This window comes from Trichosurus vulpecula, chromosome 8 (genome assembly GCF_011100635.1).
Source record: "Trichosurus vulpecula isolate mTriVul1 chromosome 8, mTriVul1.pri, whole genome shotgun sequence".
Classification (NCBI taxonomy): domain Eukaryota; kingdom Metazoa; phylum Chordata; class Mammalia; order Diprotodontia; family Phalangeridae; genus Trichosurus; species Trichosurus vulpecula.
Genome location: NC_050580.1, coordinates 232,401,863 through 232,425,636, shown reverse-complemented (window position 1 = coordinate 232,425,636; position 23,774 = coordinate 232,401,863). Strand labels below are relative to the sequence as shown.

The 23,774-nt window shown below is 44.3% G+C and overlaps 1 protein-coding gene across 1 annotated transcript in view; it reads left to right on the top strand.

The window, feature by feature from the left end:
* The first annotated feature begins 7,059 nt into the window (after nucleotides 1-7,059).
* Nucleotides 7,060-23,774, top strand: part of TGFB3 (transforming growth factor beta 3) — a 48,617-nt gene continuing 31,902 nt past the window's right edge. The window contains exons 1-2 of the mRNA XM_036734451.1: nucleotides 7,060-7,105; nucleotides 7,225-8,484. Of these exons, the coding sequence (XP_036590346.1) occupies nucleotides 8,133-8,484 (352 nt within the window). The 5' untranslated portion in view covers nucleotides 7,060-7,105; nucleotides 7,225-8,132. The remainder of the gene's footprint in view (nucleotides 7,106-7,224; nucleotides 8,485-23,774) is intronic.

The window sequence follows — 23,774 nt, the reverse complement described above, 5'->3', positions numbered from 1 at the left end:
GACCAGGGTTTAAGAAGGACATTCACAAGCTAAAGAGTGTCCTAGGAAGGCAACTAAGACACTGAAGGGTCATCTCTCAAGCAGTTTTTTTACTTTTGCAGAAAATAATGCAAAAATGCATTTTGTTTGCACTTCAGCATTTAAATTTTTTTTTAATATGGGAATTTGCATATGTGACAACTTCTAAGCTTCCTGAGACACGGTGTGGCATAACGGATAAGGTATGGAAGACATTTTTCAAGTCCTGCCTCTGAAACTGAAATTGGTTGGTGACCATGGGTTAAGACCAGTCAGTGCTCCCAGGCACAGTCTCTGAGATTCTACAAGTTAGAGATGTGTTACTAACGTGCATTGGAGAGTTCCCCACACTTGATGAAATCACAAAACTTGACCAAAAACAAAAGCTCAGGGAGAGCAGGGACTATGGCTCACTTGCCTTTGTGCTCTTCCCAGCAACTAGCATTTCATTAGGGTGTAATCTCCTTGAGGGCAGGGACTGTTTTTTGCCTCTTTTTGTATCCCCTAGTCACAATACTTGGCACATAGTAGGTGCTTTGTTGTTCAGTTGCTGGTTTTTTTTCAGTCATGTCTGAATTTTGTGATCCCATTTGGAGTTTTCTTGGCAAAGATACTGGAGTAGTTTGTCATTTCCTACTCCAGCTCATTTTCCAGATGAGGAAGTTGAGGCAAATAGGGTTGAGGGCCTTTGCCCAGGGTCACACAGCTAGTAAATGTCAGAGGCTGGATTCGAACTCAGATCTTACTAACTCCAGGAGGCACTAGATCCATTGGCCCACTAAACCATGTTTATTGATTGATTGATAGTATTTGAAGTGCACTTGACATTTCATTGAAATAATGAAATATTTTGAAATTTGATATATTTGAAAGGCCAGAGAGAAACAGAAGGATTCTTCATTTAAGACATATCTTGGCCCAGAGCCAGTGGGCTGGGGAACAGGTGGGGAGCTGCAGGTAAGAGGCAGGGAAGCACCTATGCACCCAACACCCTCTCCTAAGGCCCAGAAGAACACAAAGTTCCAATGGGGGACTTCATCTACCAGAGCAGCAAACCCAGAGACCTTGACCTGCAATCCTAACTAAGGTCTCTCACTCCCTTCTTGGAAGGACAGAACCCCAGGAGGGCACTGTCCAGTACAACAGATGGAGCAACAGCCAGGATGAGGTCAGTACAAGTATGTCAGCCTCAGAGAGCACAAACCATGAGTGGATCTGCATCAAACTGTACAACAGTTTGACCTGAGAGTTTGGTTAAAGGAGACAAACAGAGCTGGGTGATAGAAGATTTTATATTACTTATTCATTTATTCCCTTAAAACCAGCAGATACATGCATGTATGCAGCCAGACAAAGTCTGACTGCCTGAACAAAGAAATGAGGTTTAAATACAGTTTAGTCCCAACTCAGCATGCCTGCATTACTTCACTTTTATGAACCCCATGTATGTTTAACCATGATGCAAAAAAAGGATTTTCCTTAATGGAATAGGTTGCAAATACAATAAGTCAAGATAGTTGACAAAGTGTCAATTGGAATTACAACCCAGGATCTCTGTGTTTAATTTACCATTAACATTCCATAACATAGTATATGCCCATAAAATACTAAGATAAGAAAAAGTCACATTATTCAAAATAGTTTCCTCGGGTTGAGGGTCTCATCCTTAATGGCCTTAGACAGAGGAGGAAAGAATGCTCTTAAGTCAGCCTGGTCAGGCCTTGTTGACATAGGAAGAGGTATTCTCTGAGTAACTCAGAGAACAAAGAGGTTGTTTATTTAAGCTGGTTAATCAGTTCAGTCTCTTCCTCTGGTTAATCAATTCAGACTCTGGCCCTTATTGAAATTACAAAAATGATATTAAATGATATTAACGATCATCACTATACACTGGGAAGCTAGGCATCACGATGAAGGTGGCAGGCAAAATCATTCTGTTCTGCGTCATCTTCATCATGGGCTACATTGCCAGCTACTACATCCACAAGTGCAAGTAGCATTTGTCTGAGCTTGCTGAACACCTTTTCAAGGAGCCTTCTACCTACCCAGAGACCTCTTACTTCTTGGCTCAGACCACCAGGGCAGGCTGGTCCCTGGGGGCACATACACCTATACATATAGCCACACACACAATGACAGATATGGACACAAACTGAGTTTCTTTTCAGAAAGAGAGAGAGACACATACCTAGAGTGACAGACACACACAGATAAACACACACTGAAACAGACACTGGACAGAAGACAGCAATATATGGAGACACAGACAGACACACAAAGATAGATACACACACACACACACACACACATCTCTCTCTTCTCCCCTGTCCCAAGATAGAACTCCAGACAAAACCATACACATCCCACCCTTCCCCTGCCACATTCCACCCCCAAGGAGAGTTACCACACTGAGTTACTGAAGCCCAGGACTGTATCTCCCACTCATTCCCTCCTTGGTCACCCCTGTGTTCATCCTCACTGACCAGATGACCTCTCCTTTGGACCTGTGGCTGCCCTTGATAGCCAGACATCTGAGGAAAATAAGAGGGACCAGGGCACAGTTTTATCCCTCAGAAACCTTTCTGCAGTGCTGGTTTATGTTCAGAACTAGAGTCAGACCCAGGTTTCCTATGCAGGCTTTACCCATCCTTCCCCATTCGTTGTAAGATTAAGACCTAGACAGGAGGTAACCATTCAGTTAAGGGATGTCACACAGGGAACTCATCACCAAACTGGCATGCAGAATGAGAATCAAGGCCCTTCTGTGGTTCAATTTCTGCCCACCTCTGCTCCAACTGCAGGTGGTGGGAATAAAATCTGCCTCCCATTTGCTGCAACCTTTCCCCCATCCCTGCCCTGCCCCCTCACTGATGAGGTCTAAGTCAGGAGAGCTGGTTCATCAAATGTGAAAGAATTCACTTAGACCTTCTCTGTAGCCACTAGGAGCTTTACTGAGGCAAAAGCAATGGGCCTGAGATTTAGCAAGGAGCTAAACAAAGGTGCTGGACCAGACTTATATAGACCAAAAGCTATACAGCCTGTAGGATGATTTTAGGGTTTCTTATGGGGGTTGGAGATTTAGGGATAGGATAAGTCTTACAAAATAAGGACAACAAATGACACAAGATAATGGAGACCAAAATTTTTATGACCACAGATGGGGGAGAGAAAGAATTCCATGGCCCAGGGAAGTTTGGTGGTATTTCAAGATAAGGGGAGGAGACTTTAGGGCTCCAGGGAAAGAGAAACTCATCACTTAGGGCACCTTTGTATCAAGAGACTTTAAGGTGTCTCCAAGTTAGAGGACAAACCAGGGAAAAGGCAACTTAGACCTTATGGCACTGTTTGCATCACATCAAAAATATGTTTAATGTGAATGTATACGTAGAGCCCATATCAGATTGCACGCTGTCCTAGGAGGGGGAAGGGGAAAGAGAGGGAGAAATTTAGAACTCAAAATCTTATGGAAGTGAATGTTGAAAACAAAAACTAGTAAATAAATGAATGAATAAATAAATAATTTTTAAAAAGGGAAAAAACCTCAAATACTATCATCAGACCGATTGTCCTATCTCCCAGCTCTATTATTTCCTGTTTATCTTGTATATAGCTTATTTGTATATACTTGCTTCTTCCTGTTTCCCTCCTTAGGTTGTGAGCCCTGTAAGGTAGGGGTCTGTCTTTTGCCTCCTTCCATATCCTGCAGGCTTGGGCCAGTGCCTGGAACATGGAAGGGGCTTAATAAATGTTGAATGATTGGTTGTGAGCTCACTCCTCTCTCTGCCCCATAGATCCTGCGGCCTGATGAGCACATCGCCAAGCAGCACTACATCAGTGGCAAGAACCTGCCCACCCGAGGCACAGCTGAATGGCTGTCTTTTGATGTCACTGACACAGTTCGGGAATGGCTTCTGCACAGAGGTGAGCCGTCCCCTCTTCCCCTCTCTCTGACTGGCAGGGATGGCTACTTCTGACTGCTCCTAACTGCCATTTGCTGCCCCTGCCCCATCCACAACCACTTATGCCCAGGATGTGGTTGGTATGGACTTCGCTAAATCTGAGGCTACCTGTGTGACCCCTGTTGTTGCAAACATACAATGGGCCTTGATTTCCTCAGCTGGGGAATATCCCAAGTGGTCATTCCCTTGACCACCTCCACCAATGCAGATTGCAACTTGTCTGTTACTTAGTCGATCACAGGACCATAGATTTAGAGCTGGGGGAAAAAGAGTCTTAGAGGCCATTAAGTCCAGCCTCCTTATTTTATAGATGAAGAAACTAATGCAGAGGATAGTAATTTGCCTAGGGTCATTCAATTAATAAGTTTTCTGAAGCAGTATTTGGATCCAAAGTCTTCCTAATGCCTAGTCCAGGTGATAAGGTCAGAGTTGGAAGAGCTGATTCATCAAATGTGAAAGAATTCACTTAGACCTTCTCTGTAGCCATTGGGAGCTTTATTGATGCAAAAGCAGCAGGCCTGAGATTTAGCAAGGAGCTAAACAAAGGCACTGATGTAGGGAAGGAACCAGACTTACATAGACAAAAAGCTGTACAGCCTGTAGGATGATGTAGGGTTTCTAATGGGGGTGGGAGATTTAGGGATAGGATAATTCTTATGGGATAAGGACACAGGTAGAGGGCAACTAATGACACAAAATAAGGGAGACCAGAATTTGGGATTTTTTTTGTCCAGGATGGGGGAGAGGAAGACTTCCATGGCCCAGGGTAAAGGTAAGTTAGGTGGCATTTCAAGATAAGGGGAGGAGACTTTAGGATGCCCTCAGGCTCAGGAGGGGCCTCACAAGGTACTGAAAAAGCAATGCTTAATATTATTTTTAATCCTTAGGGATCGACATCATCACCACAAAGTCTACTGCTTGAGAAACTAGACACAATGTGAGCCTAATTTCAACATAAATTTGTTGAGGAAGAGAAAGGCAGTGCCCCACTTATTGCCAACAAAAAAAAATTTAAAGGGAGGCAGCATCATGTATGGGAAAGAGGTACTTGGTTCAAATCCAGACTCTCCCATTTATCTGTGAACATGGGAAAGTCACTTATCTCTGGGCCTCAGTTTCCTCAACTGTAAGATGATACTGTATGGCTTTGAAGGTCCCTTCCATGTCTAAATATATGCTTCTGCAGCAATGACTCAACATGGAATCCCAGAAAAGCCAAAAATTTCCCATGGTCCCTGGGAGTCAGCAGGGAAATTCATAGCCTTACCCCCTAGCCCCTGTGGTTGAAGCTCCAAGGTCCTTCTCTAGGCTCACAGGCCCACAGCTGTGTTATGGGTGTGTCTGTGGGGGGGAGGGGAGTGTGGGTCTCAGCCTTTCCGCTCTGGAGTCATTGTAAGAGGCTTGCCCTCTAAAGTTATTCCTTTTCCCCCTCCCCTGGATTTGCCTTTAGTTGCTACACAGGGGAATTCTATGCCCTGGCCTACCTTGAAGGAAGAAAACCCCAGTGAATCAGCATTGGGGGCCTGATATTTCTGATAGCCTCTAGCCACATGTACCAGCACATAGACTCTGGGAGCCAGAAGAAAGCCGCCCCATCCTGAGGATTCTTCCCTCCTGATCTGTGACCTTACCCAAGAGGCAGAGACTGAGCCAGGGAGGACTGGGGTGTTCTGGGGGTGGAGCCCCGGCCTCCATACCCCACCCCCTTCTCCTGCCTGTCCAGAGAGGCAGAATAATATAATGGAAAGAAGAAAAAAAAAAGTCCTAGACTGAAAGGATTCTAATAAATAAAAACTTGTTGTGTGACCTCAAGCACGGTTTTGTTTCTGAGTCTTAGTTTATTCCTCCTAAAAAGGATGGTTTCTAGGGCAGAATCCTAACTATTGATCCTGGCACAGGTGGCTGTGATGGGGTTAAAGTGGGGGCAAAGTTGGCTCACCTGGAATACGGCTGTTTGCATGTTCTGTAAGTCTACCGAAAGCCTCACCTAAAACACCAGTTTTGTTCCCTTCCCCCTTTCTTTACTCCCAGTAGTCCCCCCAGTGGTCCCTCTGGTAACCTGGGGTTACCAGAAGTAATTAATATAAAGAGCTTTAATGGGAATCTGACAACTTGGGCTGTTAAACTTGGACACATCTCAAAAAAATTTGACATATCTGTTGGACACTTATGAAGTACAAGCCTCTCTGCCCCACCCCTGCATCCACCCCGAGTCTGCTATCCCCCATTCTCCCCATATCTGGCCTTGCTTTTCAAATTGCTTCAGATCTAAGAAAAGAAACAGCCAGTAAAACTCTGCTCCTAAACTCTCAGTCAGTGTTAGAATCTGACCACCAGAGGGCAGGGTTGATCTTTTTATAAATCCACCATCTTTCTATCCCTCTGGAGCACCTCCAAGCCCCACAAAGCCCTCTCACTCCCCAGATCTTGTCAATGAAGAAATGGTGCCAGGATCTCTGAGGAATAGAACAAAATCCCGTTAAGAAGAACATGAATCACCTCGACAATTGAGGCTTGGCAGGGCTCAACTCCTGCAAAACAGCTAGCAAACATGATTCCCCAAAGTCCTTCCTCCAGTCAGGGTAGTGTTTTCCTCGCACTGCCCCTCCCGACCTGGCAGAGGAGGGGCCCCTTGGCTTAGAGTTTTTTTTTAAAGGAAGAATTGACAGCTGGGGGAGAGGGTGAAATAAAGAGAGGAAGGAGCCCAAAGGGAAGAGGAGAGTTGATCAGGGTAACTTTCCAAAGGAGGTGTATTAGGAAACACTGCCCTGAAAAGGGACTCCAGGAAAGAGGGGGGAAAAGCCCAGTACCACGTAGAATGAGAGGATTTGCAAAGTATTTTCAACTGGGATCTGCTTTTCCTGTGCCTGTTTAAAACATTAAAATTGTGCTGAATATGAGGCTGAGTTTGCTAGTCCCTCCCTCCCCCCATCCCCAGCCAAAGACGTCATGGGAGGGAGGTATAAAATTTCAGCAGAGAGAAATAGAGAAAGCAGTGTGTGTGTATGTGTGTGAGAGAGAGAGGAAGAGGGAGAGAGGAGAAAGAGAGAGAGAGAGAGAGAGAGAGAGAGAGAGAGGAAGGAGAGATCACAAGCAGGAGGGGCATAGAAGCGAGCAAAAAGCAAGAGGTAGGGGAAGAAAATGAGAAAGAAAGAATAACGTTCAAGAAGCAGGAGGACAGTGAACTGACTTGTTTCATTTTATTTTTATGTTTTTTTCTTTTTCTTTTCTTTTTTTTTTTTTAAAGTGAAGCAGTGAAAGAAGCAATGACCAAGGGAGAAGAGAAGCTAAGGTCCTGGTGACCCTGGGCGTCCAAGTGGATTATTGGGGCAAAACTGGAGGGGAGGCAGCAACCAGGTGCCTAGTCCTTCTCATTACACGTAATCCCAAATCAGCATCCAATGAAGACGAGAGGCAGCGGGTGACAAAAATAATTTCAAAAGCCCTCGAGGAAATGTAAACCAAGGGGAAAGTATGAATGGTGTGTCTGAAAGACAAGTGTGCCCAGCGCTTCCCTCTGTCCCTAGCAGGGGACGGTGGCCCGGCCCAGCCCAGCCCTGTCACCGGCCACCTACCTACTGGTGATCCGATTTTTTTCCTTCTCTTCCTTCTTATTTTGGGCTGTCCAAGGATACTGAATTTGGAAACTAAACATTGTTCTCTTGGCCTCTCTTCAAAACACCAACTTTGTCCCTCGTTGTCAGAGTAATATTTTGTGATCTTAGATATCAGTTCTATTTATTGTTTTTTTCTACTTAAGGAAAACGTCAACATAATCCCCATTCCCCGCTCCAAACCTCCCCGCCAGCACCCCAAGCCTTCCTTACTCCCCTCGCTACCCCTACTTGGTGCTCTTCACCTGATTTGCCTGGAATCCCAGCCCAGCGGAACCTGTTTAGACACATGGAGAAGGATCCCAACTTCGCAAGGCACAGAGCCTGCTTCTTCTTCCTAAGCTTTGCCAACGCTTCCTGGAAGTCCTGAATCTCTTGCAGTGCAGTGAGTTCATGCACCTTCTTGCCAAGCCTCAGTCTTCGGGATCTGGGGAGGCTGCATCGAAAGCTCTGCCTGGTTTTCCTAACTCCTTTTGCAAGGCTCCTGGTCTCCTTTGCCAGGTCCAGCTGCTCCCCTGGTCCCCTTTCCCCTGTTTCGCACATGAAGATGCACTTGCAAAGGGCTCTGGTGGTCCTTTCGCTGCTGAACTTTGCCACAGTCAGTCTCTCTCTCTCTACTTGTACCACCTTGGACTTTGGTCACATCAAGAAAAAGAGAGTGGAAGCCATCAGGGGACAGATCTTGAGCAAGCTGCGGCTCACCAGCCCCCCTGAAGCATCAACGTTGGCCCATGTGCCCTACCACATCCTAGCCCTCTATAACAGCACCCGGGAGATGCTGGAGGAGATGCAGGAGGAGAAAGAGGAAAGCTGCACCCAGGAAAACACTGAGTCGGAATACTATGCCAAAGAAATCCATAAGTTCGACATGATCCAGGGTCTTGCAGAGCACAGTAAGTCCCAGCTCTCAGTTGGGTGTCACCTTGGGAGGGTCCCAACTTGAGCAGAGACACTTGTAGAGAGAGTCCAGGGCTCAACTAAGAGAGCCAGCTAGCTACCCCAGGTTTTCTGAGCACCTTGGACTCAGGAGGAGCTGGGAGGGAGGAGTTGATGCTCAGCAGGGACTGGGAGGGAACCAGGACAATTCTGGGCCGTGGTGATTGCTTCTCCTTGAAACCCAGGAACCTCATGCCAAGGATATAACCCCATCCAGTTAAAATCCCTGACAGTTGTTCATTTGGGGGGGCCACTGCACTGCCTGCAGAACATGTGTGCTCACATCTATATGGTGATATGGGTAACTGCAAGCATGTGTGTCCTATAAAAAAAAAAAGGCGGAATGGGCAAGAGGAGAAAGCATAGCTCCATGAATCTGGAGACCTGGATCTTTTCCCTGGTTTTCTAGAGCTCATTGTGACACCTCTCTCTTCGTTTTTCCAATCATTCTTTGGGGGAAATGATATTTCTTATTGGATAAGGTTGGTAAAAAACCCTTTTCAAAGATGATAGCTTTCCCCAATGCGCTGCAGTAAGCATGTTCCATGTGCTGTGTTTATGTGGGTGTGTACATGTATGTTCATCCTTGCTCCCTCTACAGCTCCCATCCAACTTCCCACTGGCTTCCCACTCCCTCCCAGGGAGTGACTGACTTCAACTGTTCACACATTTGAGGGTGCTGTCTGTGGAGCACACACCCACCGTAAGAGAGATGAGAGGAATATTGATGGGTGCGAAATGTGTATCTTCTAGGCCTGTCTGTTGAGGGAAAGCAGGCCTGTTTTTCATTGTTTATGTCAGTGAGATGCTTTGGTCTTTTTATGTGTATAGTGGTATGGCAGACCTGTATATGGGTGAGGTGTGGAGGGTGTGTGTGTGTGTGTGTGTGTGTGTGTGTGTGTGTGTGTATCACCAATGTGCTAGAAACCAGGGGTCATCTGCATTTTTGATGCCTGTGGGTATCTGTATGTACATGTGTGGAAGATATGTGTGTTAACAGAAAGGGAATTTGAAAATCCCAATACAAGGGAAGGAAATTTGGCAGATGTCGAGAAACAAACTGACAGCTCGGGCACAGATGTGAGGGACTTGTGGGAAGACCTCTGTTTGACCGTCCTACCAGCAGGTGTCCTCATGGTCCCTGACGTCCTGGCAAACTGGACCGAGGGAGTCAGACTGACTTGGGAGTTCCAAAAGGGGGAAATGGAGAAAATCAGCGAGGCTGAGGGGCCAGATTTGCCTGTGAACTGGTGATTCAGAGAGGCCTTGGAGGGGAGCGAAAGAGAAGCAGAAGAGTAACTGAAAATGTCTCTCCCTCACTCATGCCCTGGGAGGGGGTGGAAGCAAGTAGGGGTGGATTTGGTCTCCGTTTAACGATCGCAAACGCTGTTAAAGGAGAGGAAGGCCTGATTCAGGGTCTTCCCTGTGCCGAGCCGAGGAAGCCGTGGCCGCTGCTCACCGGTAAATGCTGCCTGGGATTTTCTTACTCCCGCATCCTGTGGCTACATCTCTCTTCTGATGTGGCTGGAGTTTATCAGATTGAGGCTCTGGACATAAAGGATGTCTCCTCCCTCCTGGGCTCTCTCAGGGCATACATGGCACCTTCTAGGGGCTGATGCTTCCCTAGGGGTCTGGAATGTCCAGTGCCAGGTGGCACTTGCATTATTGTGTCCCAAATCCTAGGGAGTGGTGGGGAAGGGACTGGAGGCTAGAGGAAGGGGGGGCACAGATAAGAAGGGTTGTTCATTGTAAAACAGTTGTAAAACTGAGGCTAAAGGGAAAAATAAGTATGTTAAGGTATGTTATCGAAGGGCAGTGGAGGGGAGGGAAGGAAAGACAGAGACAGAGAGAGAGAGGGAGAGAGAGAGAGAGAGAGAGAGAGAGAGTGTATTTATATCAATCAATCAACATTCATCAAGCACCTCATATGTGCCAGGCACTGTGCTAAGCTGAAGGTACAAAAGAAGCAAAAGATAGTCCCTGCCCTCCAGGAGCTCACAATTTAATGGTAGAGATAACAAACATATGCAAACAAGCTCTATATAGGATAAATAGGAAATCATAACAGAGGAAGACATTAGAATTAAGAGGCATAATAATTAAGAATGTAAAAGGTGGAATATAGAACAGTCATTCTTCAGTTGTGCCCAACTCTTTGTGATCCTATAGACCATAGTTTCTTGGCAAAGATTCTGGAGTGGTTTGCTGTTTCCTTCTCCAGTGGATTAAGGCAAACAGAACTTAAGTGACTTGCCCAGGGTCACACAGTGTGAGGTCACATTTGAACTCGGGTCTTCCTGACTCCAGGCCCATCACTCTATCCACTGAGTCACCTCCATAGGTGACATAAGGAACACCTCCATAAGGAACGGTACCAGTCCCTAAATAAAATAAGGACTTTATAGGATCATAAATCCAGAGCTGGAAGGGAAATGAGAGTCTAGCTCAGACCCTTCATTTTAGAGATGAAGAAACTAATGAATAGAAGTTATGTGAGTCTCCCAATGGCTTAAAAGCCATGATTTGAACTTAGAGCCTCTGACTTCCAGGTCTATTCCTCTCTCCCTGTGGCTTTACAGGCTTTTGGCCAAAGTTAAATAAATAAAAACTAATCAGCTGATTGTGTAAGAAACAGAACAGAATAAAATCAGGTCTAGGAAGAGAACAAACAGATCCAGAGGAGGCACATGTACAGTATATTCCAATGCTGGACTGGCCCTGTGTGTGTAAGGATTGTGTGTGCTTGCGTGTGTGTGTGCGTGTATGTTTGTAGAGAGAGCAGCAGCTGAAGCAGGTATGGATTAAAATGCAGAGATCTTCATGTCATAGGCATTAGAGCAGGCCCAGAGGAGATTTGTTTGGTTGTTTTCAATTGTGTCCTATTTTTTGTGACCCCATTTGGGGATTTCTTGGCAAAGATACTGGAGTGGTTTGCCATTTCCTTCTTCAGTTCATTTTTACAGATGAGGAAACTGAGGCAAATAGGGCTAAGTGACTTGCCCAGGGCCACATAGCTAATAAGTGTCTGAGGCTGGATTTGAACTCAGGAAGATGAGTCTTCCTGACTGCAGGCCCAGCACGCTATCCACTGCACCACCTACGTAGTCTCCAAGTAAAACAATGGACGACTGGCCCCAGGAGAGGCCAAGATACCAGCAGATGTAGAACAGATGCTAGACAGTGACCCTGATGCTAAGGAGAGGGATGGAATGGTACCTAGCAGATGTTCAGCAGGCCCAGCAGTAGGTAGCATTGAGCAGACTTAAAATAAACCCTGAGTAAGTAGCAAGTGCAGAATGCTCCTCAGGAGACACTGAGTGTATACCCAGGAGGGGCAGATGCAAAACAGAACCCCTGGGCCTCTGCAGCAATGCCTTGCAGGTGCAGACACAGCAGGAGCAGACCATCCACAGCTGCCGAGGTGACACCGAGGCTTACCAGACACAGGAGCTGGGCTCCCCCAGCCGCCAATCAGGTGCCAAGCAGACCCAGATGGAAAGACACACACACACACACACACACACACACACACACACACACACACTCACACACATACATACACACGCACTTGCACTCACACATGCACACACACGTATAAACACACACACTCACACACACTTACACACGGTACTCACTGATTATAAAGAAATCCAACAGATGCAGATGGGGTAAAAACAAAAGCAGGACAGATGGTGAGCATGGGGCAGATACTGATCACCTATGGCTTAGCAATAGACAATCCCCTCCCCCCCCATCACCTTTCACCTCCTCTGCCTGCTTTAATGCAGGATAGAGGTGACACGGCAATGGTCCCTGCCAGAGGCTTCCAGGTTCTGAACAGAGCAGGCACCAGGCCCTCGATGCCAGAGTTACTGTAGGAGAGATGATGAGGTCATGTCTCACTCCCTACATTCCTTCTCTCCCAGTCACCTTCTTTATCCAGTAGACTTTTGCAGGGAAGGGGCAGCAGGAACAGGGATGAGAAGATAGAAGGTGCATTCCAACCCTCTTCTCTTGGATGTAATGATACATGCGAAAGTCATGGCAGCCTCATGGAGCTAATATGACAAACGGAGTTGGGGAGCAAGGGTGATATGGGAAAGCAGATATCAAGAAGGAAAAAAAGTGTAAGTGTTTGGACCAGGTACAAAAGAGAAGCATTCTGCCAAATCTAGTGCATTCTCCCCAACTTCTTGGACCTGGGACGTGGCGGGGTAGATGGCAATGCACCAAAAAGTGGAAATTAGAGTAGGCCCAACAGCTGATCTGCTTTTATCCATTGCTGAAGGAACAGGAGAGAAGCAGTAAAAGCAGGTGATTGACAGCTGTGAGAAGAACATTATGGAAGATACTCTTTTTGGTTTGGTTTTTTTGCTTTTGGTTAATAGTATTTTATTTTTTCCAATTACATGTAAAGACAGTTTTCAACATTCTTTTTTGTATAAGATTTTGAGTTCCAAAATTTTTTCTCCCTCCCTCCCAATCCCCTCTTCCCAAAACAGCAAGCAATCTGATAATAGGTTGTGCAGTCATGTAAATATATTTCCACATTAGTCATGTTATGAAAGAAGAAACAGAACAAAAGGGGAAAACCACAAAAACCAAAAAAAACCCACAAAAAAGTGAAAATCACATACTTCCATATGCATTCAGACTCCATAGTTCTTTTGATGCGGATAGCATTTTCCATCTAGAATCTTTTAGAATTGTCTTAGATCATTGCATTGCTGAGAAGAGCTAAATTCATCACAGTTGTTCATCACACAATATTGCTGTTACTGCATACAATGTTCTCCTGGTTCTGCTCACTTCACTCCGCATCAGTTCATGTAAGTCTTTCCAGGCGTTTCTGAAATCTGCCTGCTCATCATTTCTTATAGCACAATAGTATTCCATTGCATTCATATACAACTTGTTCAGTCATTCCCCAATTGATGAGCATTCCCTCAATTTCCAATTTTTGCCAACACAAAAAGAACTGCTATAAATAATTTTGTACATGTGGGTCCTTTTCCCTTTTAATGATCTATTTAGGAAACGGACCTAGTAGTGGAATTGCTGGATCAAAGGGTGTGCACAGTTTGATCACCCTTTGGGCACAGTGAAACACACTCTTAATAGGGCATCTGCCATAGGAGAGCTGAGAATTCTGTGAAAACTGAGAAATACATGTTGCATATAGTGATAGGAAAGGATGATACGACTTCTAGTGAGAATCCTAGACTCTAGGAGTTATAAGAACCTGAGAATTTATCTAAGTCAACTAATTCTGAATGGGAATACTTTCTATAAGATCCTTTACAAGTCTCTGCTTCCTTCTGTTTTCAGTCTTTAGGATCTAATTCAAGTGCATGTTTGAGACATTGGAGTGTGGAAGGAAGGGAGGGAGGAAGCAAGGAAGAGAGAAAGAAGGAAATGAGGAAGAGAAGAAGGAGGGAAGGAAGGAGAAGAAAAAAAAGGAGGAGGGAGGGAAGGAAAAAGGGAGGAGAAAGGAAGAAAGAGAGGAAAGAGGGAAGGAAAAAGGTAGGGAGAAGGAGGAAGGAAGGAAGGAAAGGAGGAAGAGAAGAGGGAAGGAAGGAAGGGAGAGAGGGAAGGAGAGAAGAGGGGAGGAAGGGGGGAAGGAAGGAAAGGGGGAGGGAGAAAGGAGGGAAGAGGGGAAAGGAGGAAGGAAAAAGGTAGGGAGAGAGGAAGGAAGGAAGGGGGAAAGGAAGAATGGGAGGAAGAGAAGAAGGAAGGAAAGAAGGAAAGAAAGAAAGAAGGGAGGAAAAGAAGAGGGAAGGAGGGAGGGAAGGAAGAAAGAACATATTTATTAAGTGCTTACTTTCTCACTACTGCCCATTTTGGTCTGGTGTTTCACACTGCCACAAACTCTCTCTTGTACCCAAAGCTTTAGGACTTTCTTTACTTTTTTTTAATGAAGAATCCTACCCCTGCCCCATCCCAGTTGATTATCTTAGATGACTTATATAGACTTGTCCTGCCAGAAAAGAGATGTGTCAGCTGAGAAGATCTTTTATATTGGTCTGTAGCTCTACATATGGGAACTCGGAAGAGTCGACTCCAGTTTCTTCATTTTTAGACAGTGGAAAAGGACATGCCTCTTTCCCAGTTTCTTTGCAATACTCATTAGCAAAATAATTCCTTTATACATGTTTAATGCCTATGTTGGTGGTAGAGGAAATCATATTTCTGATTTGTAAACATCTATATTTGGCAAAGACTGCTGATGCTTACAGCATTAGATTATATGAAAACAGTCTGCAATTAGGAAACATCTGAACAGAGAGGGAATTGTGTGGTTCATTCTGTCTTATTCGACAAGCATGCAAGTGTTTACTGTACGCCAGGCGCTGGAGATTCAAAGGCAAAAATGAAATAGTTCCTGCCTTCAGCCAGTTTGTATTCTCCTGGCAGAGAAGGTGCAACAAATACATAGAAAACCGAATACAAGATATATACAAAGTATCTTATGGGGTCACCAACAACCAGGGGAATCAGGATAGATTTAATAAAGGAAGTGATAACCGAGCTAGTTTTGAAGGAATCTAAGGGAATTTTCAAGGTGGAATTGACAAGAGGTCTGGAGGATGGCCTTTGCAAGGCTACAGAGATGGGATGTGTGAAAGGTCCTGCACGTAATAAGCATCAGAACAGACACAGAGGAGAGGCTCTCCAAGTAAACAGTGAACAATGGCCCCAGGAGAGGCCAAGGTACCAGCAGCAGTAACAGGCAGGCTAATCCGGAGGGCCTGAAGGAGAGTAATGTGCCAAAAGCCTGGAAGGGTAAGCTGGAGCCTGTTGAGAAGGCAAAGGGATAAGTACTTTTTCCTAGAGGTAAGGTGGAGCCGTAGGGTAATGAGTGATGTGGTCTGACCTGTCTTTCAGAAATATCAATTTGATAGCTGCGGGGAGGATTGATGGGAGAGGGTAGAAACTGGAAGCTGGGAGACCAATTTGGAGGGTGCTCCAATAATCTGAGAAAGAGCTGATGAGGTCCTAGACTAGGATAGAGGCTTGGTGAATAAAGAGAAAGGAATGGATATAAAGGAAGTATATTATGGAGGTAGAAACCACAAGATTTGGAGAAGGAACAGGATGACTCTGAGGATGTGAAGCTGGGGGATTAGAAGAAGGATGGTGAGTGCCCTCAACAGAAATAAAAAAGTTAGGGAATGAAGGGACTGTTTTGGGGGAAAGGCAGCTGAAGATACCCAGCAGGTAATTGCTGAGGTCAGGGTGTAGTTCAGAAGAGACACAAGCTGTATAATCAATGAGAGAGAGAGAGACTGAGAATGAAACAGACAGAATAACAGGGAGAAAGGACAAGAAAAATGAGAAAGAGGGAGTGAATGAGGGACAGACAGAGCTAGGTAGTGCTTTACAAATATTATCTCATCCACGTTTTACAGATGAGGATATTGAGGCAGGCAGGGGCTAAGCAATTTGCCCAGGATCATACCATTAGTAAGTTCCTGAGGTCAGATTTGAGCTTAGGTCTGTCCTGTCTATAGGTGCTATGTTCTCTATTCACTTCACTGTACCACCTATCCATGTCAAGTAACTATGACATACAGACAAAGAGTAATACACAGACAGTGGGTGATTCAGCAGTCCTATCCGCCATGAGGATGGCGTCCTTTTGGGCAGGTGACTTGAACTCTGGGAGGGCAGCCAGCTGCTCTCCTACTATTACCTTCCATATTGTGAATATTTCCAATATGGAAGTTATTTCCAATATGGAGGTCATTCTCTCTCAAAGAAAAAGCAAGAAACAAAGTAAAAATTGAGAAAGTTTGTCTCCCTTCTGCTGTCAGTTACCATTGTCTCATCCACCCTAAGCAAAGAGGAAGAGGAGGGAGGACTAAAGGATGATTTCAGAATTACAAACCTGCGAGAAATTGGGAAGTTTGGAGAAGTGTCAGGTTGAGGGCGGGGAAAGGGGAGGAAGGAAGATAATGAGTCCTGTTTTAAGACTGGTGAGTTTCAAATGTCTATGGGGTGTGTACACACACGCACACACACACATACATAAATACATATATACATGTACATAATATCCAGAAGATGGTTGACAATCCAGAGTTTAGGAGACAGATTCAGACTGGATTCATCGATTTGGGAGTCATTTATATAGAGATAATAAATGGAGCCATTGGCAGCTAATGAGATCTCCAAGGATTGTGTAGAGAGAGCAAAGAAGGCTGCAGAGAGAGCCCCGAGAATACACATTCTAACTAGTGCCCCTCTTAGATGCCATGGGAGGCACAGTACCTGAAGTGCTAGACTTGGAGTCCGACAGACATGGGTTCAAATTCTCCATCAAACATTTCCTGGCCGTGTGACCAGGTGCAAGTCCCTTAACTTCCCTGAATCTGGTTCTTTTACTATGAAATGGGGATAATTATAACATCTGCTCCACAAGGTTATGATGATAAGTGAGAATATTGGAAATGCTTTGCAAATCTTAAAAATTCTACATAGGGGCAGCCAGGTGGCGCAGTGAGAAGAGCACCGGCCCTCGAGTCAGGAGGACCTGAATTCAAATCCGACCTCAGACACTTGACACACTTAACTAGCTATGTGACCTTGAGCTAGTCACTTAACCCCAATTGCCTTGCCTTCCTCCCTCAAAAAAAATGCCATGCGAATGTGAGCTAGCACGATTATTACACAATATGTGATTTTTTTGCTGCTTAATTAGATATCCATAATTTACATGTTTTTTATATCGGCCAAACATTTCCACATTATTTACTTGCTGTGGTTCCAAATTCACTGGGTCCCATATTTCTCTTTCTTCAATGTTAGACTCCTTAGATAATATAATAATATACAAAATACAAGTTAATATATTATAATAATATAATATGATTACATTACATATAATAATAAAGATAATTATATAATAATAAGTAAACAGTTACATGATGCCTGCTATGTGCTGGGTTCTGTGCTAAGAAATTTACAGTTATCTTATTGGATCTTCACAATGACCTTGTGATTTTTTGCTATAATTATCCCAATTTTACAGATGAGGAAACTGAGGGAAATAGAAGTAAGGAGATTTGCTCAGGGTTACACAGCCATTTACTGTCTGAGACTGGATTTGAATTCAGGTCCTCCTGACTCCAGGCCCAGGGCTCTCTCCATCACACCATTTAGCTGCTTTGCACATGGTACCAAAACATTCTTTACTTCCTCTTCCAGAATGACTTTTAGCCTTGGCAAACCCCGAACTTATTGCTCTGTCAACCCAGCTTATGTCACTGTGTCTCAGACACACCAATATGAGGCTGAATACTATGGGGAGACGTCATGATACAAGGGAAATATTTGAAATCAGAAGCCCTAGGTTCGAATCCTGTCTCTATTAAATGTGGAACTTTGGGGCAGGTAGGTGGGGCAGTGAGAAGAGCACCAGCCCTAGAATCAGGAGGACCTGAGTTCAAATCTGGACTCAGATACTTGACACACTTAACTAGCTATGTGACCTTGGGCAAGTCACTTAACTCCAATTGCCCTGCCATCCCCCCTCCAAAAAAAGCCCCAAAACAAAAATGTGGGACTCAGATCAATTCACTTTACTTCTGAACTTGAGTTTCCTTATCTGTAAAGTGAAGGGACTGGATTAAGTCTCCTCTGAGACCTTTAGATACCACCTTTAGATACATGAATCACATCAGTGACAATGATAATGGCCTACCCTCATAAAACCCCTTAAGGTTTCCAAAAGGGTTTAGGTCCAGCATATCTCAAAAGTCTTAGTGCAAATTTTAAGTTTTAATAGCTTAAAAAACTTGCACAAAGATTTTTAGGGGCATTCTATCATCTCCTTATCTCAATCCACAAGTATAAAAACATTAATGATTTTACCTAAAATGATTACAGGCTATACTTGGCATAATTTTTCTCTCAATGTGAATTGAAATCCTGGTTTCATTATCCTCTAAGCAGTTCTAATTTGTTTTTCTTAATATCTGGGTGATTGATTTTTGAAGGACCAATGTCAGAATTATCAAATGGAAATTTCCAGACATATGCATCTCTTCTTGGAGATCAATAGCCTATTTGCTTGTTTCCAATGCTTTCTCTGGTCTTTCTCTAGTAAATCACAATAGCTAACATACTACCACCATCACCCTCAGAATTATTCAATAAGATTATGGAACCATCAGCAGGATGATACAGTGGACAAAACACTGAATCTATAGTCAGAAGTTGTTGTCCATTTGTTTTCAGATGTGTCTGATTCTTCTATGACCCCATTTGGGGTTTTCTTGGCAAAGACACTGGAATGGTTTGCATTTCCTTCTCCAGTTCATTGTATACATAAGGAAACAGAGACAAAGAGGGTGAAGCGATTTGCCCAGGGTCACACAGCTAGTAAGTGTCTGAGGCCAGATTTGAACTTAGGAAGATGAGGCTTCTTGACTCCAGGCCGGGTGCTCTATCCACTTCCCACCTAGCTGCCCATAGTCAGATCTGGGTTCAGTTACTGGCTCTGCTACCTGTGTAACATTGGACAAATCACCCTGTGTGAGCCTCCATTTTCTCTGTATAAAAGGAGGGGGTTGGATCAGATGGCCTGCTAAAGTCTTTTCCAGCTCTCGGTGGATGACTCTAGGATCCCTTCTGTGTTGGATCTATGTCCCTGAGTTTAAATGTCATTTTCTGGGTATCCTGAATGGTCTGTACAGAAGGGGCAGCCAGGTGGCACAGTGGATAGAGTGCCAGGCCTGGAGTCAGGAAGAGTCATCTTCCTGAGTTCAAATCTGGCCTCAGACACTTATTGGTCATTGCCAAGAAAACCCCAAGAAGAAGAAGAAGAGCTGGTCACAACTGAAGCAACTGAACAACCACAACTGTCCAGAATGCTCATTTTGTGTTGTTTGTGCTACATAGACATAAAGAATATAAATTTCTATCCCTCGTGCCTAGCTCATATAGTCACTTAATTAGTGCTTGTTGATTAATTAGACCCTGATGTGAAAAATGAAATCAGAACAGAAAAGATTCATGGCAATTTTTTTCTCCTCTTAGCTAGTGGAATATGAGAAAAGACTAGTATGTGGTGCAGTGTATAGAACACTGGGCAAGGAGTCAGGAAGACCTGAGTTCAAATCCAGTCTCAAACACTTACTAACTGAGTGACCTTGGTCAAGTCACTTCAACTCTGCTTGCCTCAGTTTCCTTAACTGTAAAATGGGGATTATACCTACCTCCTGGGGTTATTTTGAAGATCAAATGAGATAATATTTGCAAGGCACTTAGCATAGTATCTGGCACATAGTAGGTGCTATGAATGGCAGCTATTATTTGCTGTTTTAACTCTTTTTTAAAAATTAAAGTAATTTTTATTGATATCTTTTGTTTTTTATCCTCCAATATATTTCTTCTTCCTCTCTCCCAGAGAGCCCTCCCTTATATCTAAGAATAAAAAGAGGGGAAAAATAATTCAGCAAAACTAATTGATCTATTGAAAAAGACTGATGCATAAACAGTACATCACTTCTGCAAAGTGGGGATGGGAAATGTTTGACATCTTTTCTTTGGGGTCAAACTTGGTCAGGATCATTTCTGCTGTTTTAATTCTTTTTAGAGACACAAAGAGACTTAGTGAGAGAGCCCCTAATGGATGGGAACAACTAGAAAAAAAAGAGATGCTGGTAGAAAGGAGCCAAATCCTATCTTTAAAAGGAATAGGGATGTGGGGGGGGGGAAGAAGAGAGAATAAATATTTGCTTATTTTTTTTGGAGGGGGGAAGGCAAGGCAGTTGGGGTTAAGTGACTTGCCCAAGATCACACAGCTAGTAAGTGTTACGTGTCTGAGGCTGGATTTGGACTCAGGTTCTCTGACTCCAGGGCCAGTGCTCTACTCACTGCACCACTTCGCTGTCCCAGAATGAATATTTATTAAATACTAAGCACAAAACATTTGATCCTCATGACCCTGGGAAGTAGATGCTATTATATTATATTATATGTTATATATATTATATATATATATAATTATATATTATATTATATGTTGTTGTTGTACATCCTTCATTCTAGAAGAGGACCAGTGTCATCACCCTGTGATGTCTTGACTTAGGAGTGAATTGGATTTAAGTGAGGCTGAGCTGTGCAGAGCCATCAGCCTCACTCTCTCCTCCAGAATTATCAGAGTCCAGTGGCAAGATATAGGTCAGGACCAAGGAAGGTGGCCCCAGGTGCTGTGGGAGACTTTGGCCTTTTTAAGCTAAGATCTGTCCCAGGTCTCAGTTAGTCTGAGGCAACACCCATTCCATACTTAAAGGCTAGGTAAGAAATGAGGTAAAAGATGGTCTGCTTTGCCTTCACAAAAGAATCAGTCAGGGAGGGGAAGACCCTCAGAGTTTCTCTATCCCCAATTTACAGAGGAAGAAACTGAGGCAGACAGTGTTAAGTGATTTGCCCAATGTAACACATATAGTAGGTGTCTGAAGTCAGCTTTAAACTTGGGCCTTCCTGGCTCCAGGCCCAGCACTCTATCCACTGGGCCACCAGCTGCCTCCAGTAGAGTATAATATAACCCAGCCTGTGACAGTGTGTTTGAATGGAAAGAGCCTTCAACTTGTACATCACTGCTCCAAGACTCCACGGGGTTAAATGGTAGTTAGATGACTTTGTGTGTCTTGGGTATCCAGCTCCACCACTTACTGGCTCTCTGACCTTAGGTGAGTTGCTTAGATGTGGAACCTCACTTTTCTTACCTGTATAATGGGTATATTGCTACTTCCACTCTGTATGTACCAGAGTGTCGGGGAGGGGGAGTCACTTTTTAAACTGGGAAGTGCTACATAAATTTGTTATAATTGGGAGGTCCTTGAAGAAATGGCAACCTGTCGGCATGCTTTATCATTAAAGCAGAATTCATGACTTCAAAGATAGCCATGAATATGCCTGAATGGTCCAGAATCGCAGGATATAAGGAATTCTCTAAGCAGAGAGCAGAGGAGTTAAAGCATTTATTGAAACTCAAAAGTAGCAGACCCATGGACCAGTGTCCCCAATTCGACATCCTGGCAAGAATCTTCCGAAACCAGTATGCCCATCTCACTGTAGTGACCAGGAGGCCACAGAAAAACATTATGGAAGCAAGCCAAGGCATACTGGTGCTTCCCCCCCACCCCCCGATGCCAGGGCCCTCCAGCAAGAAGACCATCTACTGGCCTCAAGCCCCTGCTCAGCACTCTCTGGTCTCCGCAAGGGTCAGTCCTGCTTTTTTTTGTAGCACCTGCCACCGTCCGCATCTACTGCAATCTCCAAGCTGTGTTCCAGCTAGCTGACTGCTTCTTCTCTCCTTCAGCTCTTCACTGCTCTCACCAAGTGCCTCTCTGACTGCCTCTCCAACTGCCTGTTAGCTCTGCTCCAACCATTCAGCAAGCTCCTCCCACCACAGGCTTCCACTGACTCCAGTCCTAGCCACACCCCCCAGGACCCTGAGAGCCCCGCCCCCGAAGCCCAGTGAATGGGCGGGAAAGATCTTCTCACTCACTGATTGCCTTTACATTCGGCCCCAAGATCTTTCACGTCCATTACACAGGTCCATGGGAAACTGGTGTCAATAATGGCATAACAATAAAACAATACAGCAAGAGTAATACAAAATAATACAAAGAACAATATCATCACTTACCCCCTCGAACGAATGGGGCTCAAAGTCTTGGGGTGAGGGGCGAAGGTCTCATCTTCCATAGCTTCTTCTTGCCGAAATTGGACGTAGAGCTGTCCCTGCCCCAAGGGTCCCATTCCGGAGGTCAGTTCTTCAGCGAGCTGGCGGGAATTCCAGGAATGCTGGGTGCTCAGGCAGTCGTCTGAAAGTGTAGGGTACTGAAGCCTAGAGGAGACACAACTAGCAACAAGGTTCACCAAAACAAAGGACAAAAGGGTAGGCAAGTACGGGCTGTTATACTTCAAATAAAATCCTCCCCGTTCTGGTTGAGACTCCAATTATGCAAAAATTCGATCTCATAGCCTAACTCAAGTAGGAAATGTTTCTTTTCAAAGGGAACACAATAAGGAAACTAATTCGGAAGGGTCCCATCCTGGAGGCACACTAGGATTGCCCTCCAGGCCTTTTCCCCAGATACAAACTTTCATCTGTCAATCACACAAGATCACCTTCCCTCTGAGTGGCTTGTGACATTTATCAACATCAGCTGTACTTCTGGAGTCCATGAATCTAATATTATAGCCCTATTCACGGTAAAATATATGGTTCAGTTGTGCACAGCCACAGATATATGGATTCTGTGAGGACCAACCCTGACATACTTCGCTCTTCTCAGCAACCTAAGGTGCAAGGACAACTCCAGGGGACTCACGATGGAGAATGCTATCTTCATCCAGAGAAAGAACTGTGAAGTTTAAATACAGATCGAGGTGCACTACATGTTCGCCTTTTTTGCTTCTCTTTTCTTTTTGTTTTTGGGTTGTTTTTTTTTTTTTTTTGGTTCTTTCTCATGATTCATTCCATTGGTCGTAACTCTTCTCCACAACTTGACTAGTGCATAAATTAATTCAATGCGAAGTTATACATGATAGTTATATGAGATTCCATGCCGTCTTGGGGAGGGAGGGAGGAGGGAGGGAAGGAAATCTGGAACTCAAAACTATGTAGAACCGTGTGTGGTAAACTAAAAATAAATAAATTAATTAAAAAAAAGTTAAGAGAAAAAAAAATATATATATATGGTTCAGGGGTACGATTTGGTAATTATCTTCCCCTGAATAGACACCTGTTACAGTGTTGTCCTTCCCATGGGCTATGACTTCTGTAGCCTTTGGAATATCATCCGGCCTCCATTTTACCCATACCTTAGCTCCCAATTTTATTCCATCACTAGAACCAAAGCCTTTCCTCTGAGAGTTATTTTGGAAGGAGGGTCAATTTCCACAAAGGGTATTTTTTCACAGGGGGTAATAATCACTTGAACTATCCTATCATTTCTACAAAATTGTACAGGTTTTTCACCCAAATTCTGGAGTGTCACAACAATTTCTCTTTAATAATTAGAATCTATCACTCCAGCCAATATATGTACTCCTTGAGCTGCTAATCCTGATTTAGGTAATATCCATCCAAAATGATTCCTGGGGATTCTCATACATACCCCAGTAGAGGTTTTTCTTATCTCTTTCCTATTCAATTGAAAATTCTCTATACAATGTAAATCATATCCTGCCGAACCAGGTGTTCCTGGGCACGGTGGTGGGATATCTT